General features: G+C 38.1%; 1 protein-coding gene across 2 annotated transcripts; it reads left to right on the top strand.

The window, feature by feature from the left end:
• Positions 1-593: 593 nt before the first annotated feature.
• Positions 594-3,034, top strand: LOC140797148 (uncharacterized). 2 transcript variants are annotated; one of them, XM_073150419.1, is made up of 2 exons: positions 594-1,000; positions 1,561-3,034. In XM_073150419.1, the coding sequence occupies exons 1-2, from the start codon at positions 935-937 to the stop codon at positions 2,656-2,658; spliced, it is 1,164 nt and encodes a 387-aa protein (XP_073006520.1). In that variant the 5' UTR covers positions 594-934; the 3' UTR covers positions 2,659-3,034. The 2 variants fall into 2 exon arrangements, with proteins under 2 accessions (XP_073006520.1, XP_073006519.1); XM_073150418.1 differs by having other exon boundaries at positions 1,558-3,034.
• Positions 3,035-9,759: the final 6,725 nt, after the last annotated feature.

Genomic DNA, 9,759 nt, shown 5'->3' with positions numbered 1-9,759 from the left:
AAAAATAGTTGACTCGGCTGGTTCACTAAAAACTAGTCGAGTTGCACGGGTCACTAGTTTAACCATCAGGTTAGTCGGTTGCTTATCCGGACTAGAAACAAAACTGAACCAAATTAGTGATCATTTTCCTAGTTCAGCGGTCCGACCATCTAGTTTGGTCCGATCCTGATACCTATCGGTCGTCGCTCACCATAACCGAGTTCCTATTATAAATAATAATATATATAACTCTTTAATTTTAATTTTATTAATTGGTAGTTGCTATATAAATAAGTTAAATTGATTGACCATAAATATAAACTGACAACAAAAAGTTGAGTTTTCTAAAGTTAAAGCAAAAAAAAAAAAAAAATTCTCTATTGCTATGGTAAAAGGGTTAGCTCAAAGTGTTTCTGAAACACCAAAAGTTAAAATATGAGAGTCGAACCTCTCTATCCATGTTCTATTCTCATGAGGTTGGAATAGTGATTAGGTTATTCTTCTACTGAGGGGGGGGGAGGGCATTCGGGATTTGAATAGATTAACAGTATTGGGTGAGAAGCCAAGTGACCTCGTCCAAACGGCTATAATTAGGCGGTTTGAGGAGAGAGAAAGGGAGATAAGTGGAAAACTGGAAATCTACTACAGAGCAGAGGAGACGAGGAGAGAGAAATTAAATAGAAGGAAACGAAAAAAAGAAAAGAGAAGGCCTCAAATAATACCGAAGAAGGGACCAGGGGAGCCGGAGATCGCTGCTGAGTGGATCGATCGAGCGCCGATTTGGGATTCCGGCTAAGTTCTTCTCGGCCGGAGATCGGATCTGCGGCTCGGAATCGACGGCCGTGTGAGAAATTTTGGGGGAAAAGGGATTTTTTCTCCTCATTGGATCTTTGGAAGAGAAAGAAAGGTGGGGGTTTTTGAGAATATTTTAGAGTTCCTCACTTTTGGGTCCGTGATGCCGGATGCTGCCTACTATAATTCCAAGAAGACGGATGACATCTTCGAGGATGTTTGCGGAGAGGTAATCTTTGTCCTGCCCTATTGCTGTGCTTATGTTTGGGTTTTCCCAGATCTAAGTTTTGGGTTTGTTTGAATTCTACTACATCCTGTATGAAATAATGTTTTTGGATCTTGTAGACTATAATGTTGCAGATTTTTTGCTTTAAATTCCTATCCCTTGCCATACCACTGATGGGTTCCTGTTGCTTGATTCGAACTTGGTTTTAGATTTACGGTCTTTTTTTTTCTTCAAAAGTTGTGATTTTGGATCTTTATCAATGGGGTTGTTGCTTCTCCAAATTGGGTTTTTTTTATTCCCTTGGCATTTGAAACAGCCTGTCTTTGCCCATGTCTTCCTGTATGCCAACTTATCTGCTTTCTTTGTCTTTGAGGAAGTCATAGATTCCTATAATATCCTATCTTTTTATTCTTTAGAGGTAAAACAGTTGTATCGATAAGAAAATGTAAGCCGATGTAGTTTTGGATTCTGCTTGGATGTTTTTAGTTCTTACTGCGGTGACAGATTTGGTTGGCTTGCATCATTCACTGCCTTTCTTGGTTTTCTCTCTAAATATGCAGCAGGCTTCAAAGGCAGCTCTGAGCATGTCGAGGCTGCGGTGTGCTCTTCGGGGCTTCGATTTGAAAGCATTGCTACTTCTTCTGGTTGGTGTCCCTATTCTAATCTATTGCATCTATGCACATGGCCAAAAGATCACCTACTTCCTTCGGCCCATCTGGGAATCTCCCCCTAAACCTTTCAAAATCATCCCTCATTATTACCATGAGAATGTCTCTATGGAGAACCTTTGCAAGCTCCATGGATGGGGAGTCCGCGAAACACCTAGACGTGTCTTTGATGCTGTTCTGTTTAGCAATGAACTCGACATCCTTGCGATCCGGTGGAATGAGCTAAGTCCATATGTTTCAGAATTTGTACTCCTCGAGTCCAATTCCACATTCACTGGCTTGGGAAAGCAGCTACATTTTGCAAAGAATCGCCATTTATTCAAGTTTGCTGAGTCCAGGCTGACGTATGGAATGGTTGGAGGGAGATTTGTGAAGGGGGAAAACCCTTTCGTTGAGGAGTCCTACCAGAGAGTGGCGCTGGATCAGCTTATTAGGATTGCAGGCATCATGGATGATGACCTATTGATCATGTCTGATGTTGATGAGATTCCAAGTGGGCACACGATTGACCTCTTGAGATGGTGTGATGAGATTCCTGACAAAATTCATCTCCAGCTCCGGAATTATCTGTATTCATTTGAGTTCTACCTTGACAATGATAGTTGGAGGGCTTCGGTTCATAGATATCAAACTGGGAAGACAAGATATGCTCATTTTCGCCAGACAGATGACCTATTAGCTGATTCTGGGTGGCACTGCAGCTTCTGTTTCCGCCATATAGATGATTTTGTGTTTAAAATGAAGGCTTATAGCCATGTGGATCGTGTCAGATTTGCCTATTACTTAAATCCTGCAAGGATTCAGGCTGTCATATGCAAAGGAGCAGATCTTTTTGATATGCTTCCTGAGGAGTACACCTTCAAACAAATCATTGCTAAGATGGGGCCAATTCCCAGTTCATATTCTGCTGTCCATCTTCCTGCCCACCTATTGCAGAATGTTGACCAGTACAGATACCTCCTTCCAGGTAATTGCAAAAGAGAACGTGGCTAGACTCTATCGCATATGTTGAATATGTCCTGCAAATATTACAAGGTCTCCTTGGAAAACTGACTGGCAGTGTACCAAAAATGAGCATCTAACTTAGATGAATGATTCTTCTATGGGTTGTGGGTAAGCATGGACATGGTCTATAGGTTGCAATCTATGATCACATTTAAACACCTAACAATATTCACACATGCTTGCTTGGGGCCTATTTGTCTTCCAGAGGAGCCCAGTAGAGTGTACCTACCAGCGGAGGTCATTTATTACTTCATTATTGGTATGTGATATCACACCTGTTTGTTGTGGGATGAAAATCCAGTAACATTTTGAACTGTTATGTTTTGGGAATTGGTTTTCCTTCAAAAGTAATTTTATTCATGTATATGCCTTCCATCTTGCTTAGATGTTCTACTGTCTCCTTAACTTTGTACCAGCTGATTCGTACTTTATGTGGAGATGGTTCTAATTTTAAATTAAGAAGACACTATTGAGGTAACCGTCCCTTTTCTGATCAAAATGAATAAAAGAAAGGATACATAACAGCGCTTCCAGATGATATTTATTAGGGAATCTGTTGCTGGAAATTGAAAGCTCTGATTGGGTAGAGAATAATGTCTTTTCAATATAAGAAATGTTTTCTTAGTCCCAATGAGTTGTTGCATTTCATGAAACTTTAATGTGTTGTATTTTGGTTTAACTTCTGCTTTAGATGTTAGAATGTGAATATGATGTTTTGAGTCGCTCCAAAATTCATCAGGCGACGCTTTTTGGTCCTTATATCGCATTGAATTGAAATGTTATGCCCATGTACAACTTTGGATTGATTTTACCACTTGAGAGATACGTAAGCCAGTAGTTGCCTCCTTTCTTTGGTGGAGAAGCTAAGGGATGATTCACCTATTCTGGGCACATATCTGCATGGATATTCTCCTTGGTCTATTGTCTTTGTGTCTAAAGGCTCGGACTTGGGCCATAATAGCCTGCCAGATTAATTCTTATAGGATTTGCTAGTCTTCTAGAGCTCCAATATATCTGGGTACTTCCATGTTTTCTGTTTTACCATTTGGCTGCAACAAAGAATCTTGGAGATATCGTAATCTATCTGTGTTCAATTGCTGAAATTTCTTCTGCCTGCAATTCATGTGAATATGTTTTGCAATTTCTGCTGGTAACTTGTCATAAATTTTTTCCATGTAAACTTATCCTATGCATATTCATGTCTTCACTACATTGTGGCTTCTATGATCTTGGTACTGATGTAGCCATGTACTTAAACTATTATATGCTTACTTTATTGCTGTCGGAAATGCCAACTGCCAGGGGATCTCAAGGTGGAGACTCAATCTGATTTCTATAGAAGAGGTCAATTTCAGTACAATTCTAGTTAGAAAGGCCATTCATCTACATTTGTAGATTGTAGTGTTTTGATTGAAACATAACTTTTCTGAGATTTTGCTAGAAAATTCTACACATCTGAATTTACTGAAACCCATGACCAACTAGAGATCATTCGTTACAGAAAAATGAAAATAAATGGTAAAAGTAGCTAGCTTTTCTTCACCGTATTGAATTTTTTTCTTCTCCTTTACTTGCATTTCCTATGTTAGAAACAGAGGTGGAACCGTCAATTTGAATCACTGAATAGACTCTGGAACCTGGAAAATTAGAAGTAACAACTAGATCAAGAGAGACTTTCCAAGAAATTATTCTGAAATTTGTTATTTTTTCACAATCCAAAGCAGTAAAGATGTTTATACTAGATGCTGAATATTGAATAGAAATTTATGTGATATTATTTTAAGAACTGCAGTTGTTTGATGTAGAATAATTCTTTACTTTGAATCTATGGAGTAAAACTGATCATCACTGGGGCCCCAAGAGTTCCCCTTGATATTGGAGAAGAAATGTCGTCTATGAAAAAAGAATGGCATATTAGAATAATAAGAACAATAATTTGTGATTGCTTTGCAGTCGTTTTCATCAGGGTACGCTGTTAAGCTTTAAAGTTCCTTTTGGAAAGTTAGCTCTTTATTCTTCCTGTACTTTGGCGTTTTTTTTTCCTTCCTTCTTTGTTCTTCATTTTATAATTTCTCATGAGCTTCATCCATCTTTGAAGATAATTTTCTTCTTTTCCTGGAGACTGCCTATTTGTCATAGATGCTGAATCTTTTCTCAGATTGATTAAAAATTTTCTTGTCTCCTTATCTCAGAGAGTAAGCGCTCATTCTGGCGTCTGCGAGTCACTTTATGAACTGCCTGCTGCTAATGATGTCTCATAGTTTCAATATAGAAAGCTTCATCATTTTCAAAATACATAGAAAGGAGCCCACCCAAGTTTGTCCGTATCACTAAAGTCCTTTGCATAAATCCCCTAATATTTTACATAAAGGGATCATATGACCTGCTTATATCCAGATGGACCAATTGGAGAATTAGATGCTCCTGGCTTAAAAAGAGCTTTTTAATCAATTTGAGAATGAAAATATGCATAAGAATAGAAGTTTTTGGTGGAATATTCACTTGCATAATTTCTTTTTCTCAAGAAAAAAGGATAGGGAAGTAAACTCATTTTCTTTGCAACCAAAAGAAAAGAAAATATATTTAACCCTATATAAATTATAGCTTTTTCATATTATCGCTATCCTTTGGACAAATTGGAGCACAAGATATAGTAGGCTTAATTCCAGATGCAAAAATCTGCAGGACTTTGTGTGGCAGGAGCGGTGGCCTCATCTTTTTCCAACTAATCTAGCCAATGGCCTAATTCAGATCAAAGAAAATTTTATCAAAATGTTCTTCCTTTGTATCATTCACATCGTATCTACGAATATTTATCATTTGATCCTTGTATTTTACTTTTAATGCTCCAAAAACAAGTCACTTTTCTTAGTGGTTGTTTAAATTAACTAAAGATACAAAATTATCTTAATACCCTTGAGTAATTATTCTCAAGGTAAAAATAAAAGCAACCACATTCTATTGTCAACTGAGGGGTTTTTTAAGATGTTTTGATTATTTTTTTACTTCCAATTCAGTTAGTTGTGTTAGATTTAAAGATAACTCTAGGGTTTTCTGAGGCCATAAAAGAAAATTGAAGGTATAAAATTATATACAGTATGAATGATAATAAATGCAGTAGGGTGTTATTTTAATAAATTTCCCTTCAAAAGGAAGAGAAAAAAAAAATATTAGGCTAGACTTTTGAAATGCTAGTAAATGATATGTAAAAATATTCGCAATACTTCTTTTTTGTTAAAACCACACCATAATTTTATATATATACTTCTATCAAATTAAGTGTGAGCGTATTATATTAAATAGTGGTGTGAGAATATCAAATGACCTGTTCTTCTTTGATTGTCTTCCCCTCAATGCATCACTAAGAGTCCATCTTCCCTTTGACACTCTACATTGTCCGTCTTCCCTTTGACACTCTACATTTTTCATATTCACTTCGACGCTAGCATCATCTTCCTAGTAGCACTTCAGCTAGACACTATTTTTCCTTCGACGCACCACGTTTGTCATCTTCTCATTGATACTCGATATCATCTTTGCATGGACTCTCCACCTCCTTGGTCTCTTCTATGAGTAATTTTTATTTAAATGAGATATTATTCAGTTTAGCAATGAGCATCATCTAGAGTCCCACTATTTGAGTGTGCATCAGTCAAAAACTATAATGTAATTGTGCTTCATAGGTTTTTCTCTCCCTTTTAGTTGATCAAAGTCATTCGTGGCTTAGAAATGTTTCTTATTCTACTAGAATTTCTCCATATTCATTTTTATGTATGTGAAATTTGAGGTGATTACCCTGATTTCATAATAATTGTGACAAAAAAAGCAAGAGGTGTGGTTGGTCTTGATCCTTTAATTAAATCTTTAGGGCTTAGTTATACTATGTGCATGTCAAATATAAAGTCATGTGCTTTCACAATAGCAGCAAGTTAAATAAGGTGTTTCATGTTTACCATGGTCAAGATTGCAAACATGTATGCCTCGATTTATGTGTGCAAAGGTCAATCTCATGGATTGTTGGGTCTATCTCAAAAGACATATATAAATTGTGTGCTTAAGAGATTTAATATGCAAAACTGTAAGCCTCCAGAAATTCCTGTTTTAAAAGATAAATAATTCAGTAAAAGTCAATATCCAAGGAATGAACTGAAGAAATAATTCATTAAGAATGTACCTTATTCAAGTATAATTGATAGTCTAATGTATGCACAAGTTTGTACTAGAACTAATATTACTTTTGTTGTGAATGTTCTTAGTAGATATCTCTCTAGTCTAGAAGTAGATTATATGGTTGCAACCAAGAAAAATAATGAGATGCTTATAAAGGACAAAAGATCACATGTTTATTTATAAGAGGGTTGATAATCTTAAACTGATTGGTTATTCAGATTCAGATTTTGCTGGTCATCCAGATGATTTGAAATCCACTTTTGAGTATATTTTTATGTTAGCAGGACAGCCATTTCATGGAGAAGTGCTAAACAAAATCTCATAGCTTCTTCTACCATGCATGCCGAATTTGTGGCTTATTATGAAGTTACAAAGTATAAGGGTGGCAATCAGGTCTTATTAAATGGGTTTGGGTTGGGTCAACTTTGTCTTAACACGAAGACCACCCTATTAAACGGGATAGTAGACACAAATATGACCCGGTTATTAAACGGGTAATATGACACAACTCGTGTAACTCGTGTAATAAACGAGTTGTATTAACATGACATGTTAACCAAATATGATAACACTTTTAACATAATAACATGACATGTTTAACACGATAATAGACATGATTGTAAGTAATAAAACAACATGTCTATTATACAAATAAAATAATCTCTTTTCAACTCAAAATTTATACAATACAAAACTCACAATTGTTAGCGTTCAACCATAAATTACTCACATAATTCATGCAACAAGCTTCTCTTCAATTGCCTTTTATGCCTTCAACTATAGTTTGGTTAGTTGCTTTCTCCTTTTATACGATACATGAGCCTTCTCTTATCTCTCGTTCTCCAATTCCTACACATATAATTCACCGTATAAACTTTATGCATAGCAAAAGATCATCAATAAACAAGATAGAAGGATGAGATTATAAAACTCATCCATATCGATAGGTAGAAGAAGGATGAGAGCTTCAATCCAGTCATGTTTAGATTATAAAACTCTGCAACTGGAGCCATGTTATTAAAATTATAAAATATTGTATAACACTCAATCACTAACTTAATCATATCTACTCAAAAAATGCATCTCATGACAAGAACCTAAATTCCTTCTTGTAGAAGTGCATCGACTCTCCCTTTCCTTTATTGTCCCATGAACTCGGTGAATGCCTAGACGAGATTGCTGCCACGGTTGAGGAAGATGCGGTAGTCGTGGTAGGCAATGATGATAGAGTTGGTCTTGGTGATCCCTACCTCTATGCCTAAAGTAGGCTAATAAGCTGACGAAGTTAAACGACTATGGGATAAGAGTAATAGAAGTGAAAAAAAGAAGAAATATGGATGGTTCTCTTATGTCAAGTTTTTGGATCTGTTGAGGAGTGTGGCAATTGTAACATCCTAAAAAAAAGCACGCATGTGACCGGCGTGCATTGGTATAGGGCACACACGTGAGGGGAACATGCAATTCTTTCTTCTTTCTCCGCCTCCCCTCTTCTCTTCTTTTTCTCTCTCTTTTCTTTTTCTCTTCCTCCATAGCTACCGCTCTCCCCTATTAGCTCATTGTCATGCAAGAGCGTTGTTGGACCTTGTTGTCGCTATAGAAGTGTTCGTCGGTTAGTCCTCTTCTATTTTGGCAATTAATTTTAGTTTAGTTAGCCCTTAGTTTGCTTTCTCTTATTCTCTCCTTGTTTTGGCTTTTGTCGAGGATTCGGTTGGCCAGCGCCCTCGGCTACCACCTTGCTACTCCAAGGAGCTTCACCTCGTGAAGCTCTCTCAGTTGTTGCCCTTATTGGTCTCTCCTTACACCCTATGTGAAGCCACACCTCAAGGCTTCTCCTCGACGGCCATGCGGGCTATTTTTCGGCCATCGCCACTGTTGGCTTCGCTACCCGATAGGAGGGTTAGTTTTCTTTTCTCGAGGAGTCTCTATAGGGTGCTCGCATTTGGGCCCTCATGGTCGAAGCTGCCAAGAGGCCTCTCACCTTAACCATTGGCCTTTGAGAGGGTGGTTCTTGCTACCGACCGCCTCTAGCATGTGGACTCCTCCTCGACTATCTTATGCTTGCTGAGAGCAGGGTGGAGTGCTGGTAGGATCGATTGGGATTGTCGACAGCTGCCCCATCAACTAGGTTCTTGCCTCTCTATGGGTAGTCATTGGCTTTCCCACTAGTCGGGTTGGCACCATGGGTGCCTTCCTCTGCTAGTGGGGCATTGTTCGGCATGATAGCCTGGCTACCAACGGTAGTGATCATCGGCATCCATCCTTCCCTCCTCCTTTTAGTTAAGGTGAGGAAGGAGGGAGGGGTGGAGTGTGTCAAGTTAGGTTGGAGTGACCCAGCCCATCTTGGGCTTGAGTTTGGTGCAGGCCATCCCAATTGGTGGGTTAGGCTACAGCCCAGCCCAAGTTGGTGGTGGGTTGGACTATAACCCAACCTGTGTTTTACCTTGGTGAGTTAGTGTGTTAGTTGTAGCCCAACCTATTTCTTTCGTCCTTAGGCTAGCCCAAATATAATAACTACATTTTAATTTGTTATAATTTATTTTAACATTTTATTTAGTTAATCATGTCAAACTTGAGCCTTAATTAATTAGTTTTAGAGACAGCTTAGTAGTTATAATAATTGTTATAAATTAATTTTTAATGATTTAGACTATGGCCTAAGAGTGATGTTAAAGGATGGTTCCACCAGGTCCAGTTACAGGTGAGCCCATCCGACGAGCGAACCACTCTGGAGATCACCTTGGAGATCTAGATCCGTGGGCTGGGCAATATGAACCGGAACCACGGCGAGTTAATCAAAATCGAAGGAGGGATCATCAACCATTCATGGTACATCCTCCTCCGGTTAGACAAGGACTTGGACATGATCCAAATTGAGACAACGACATCCGTGGGCAAATCGTGCGTCTCGAATTCTCAAGT

This window comes from Typha latifolia, chromosome 11 (assembly GCF_019914945.1).
Source record: "Typha latifolia isolate L0001 chromosome 11, TyphaL0001v2, whole genome shotgun sequence".
Classification (NCBI taxonomy): Eukaryota; Viridiplantae; Streptophyta; class Magnoliopsida; order Poales; family Typhaceae; genus Typha; species Typha latifolia.
Note: the sequence above shows the minus strand (reverse complement) of the source record. Positions and strands in the feature narration are given on the sequence as shown.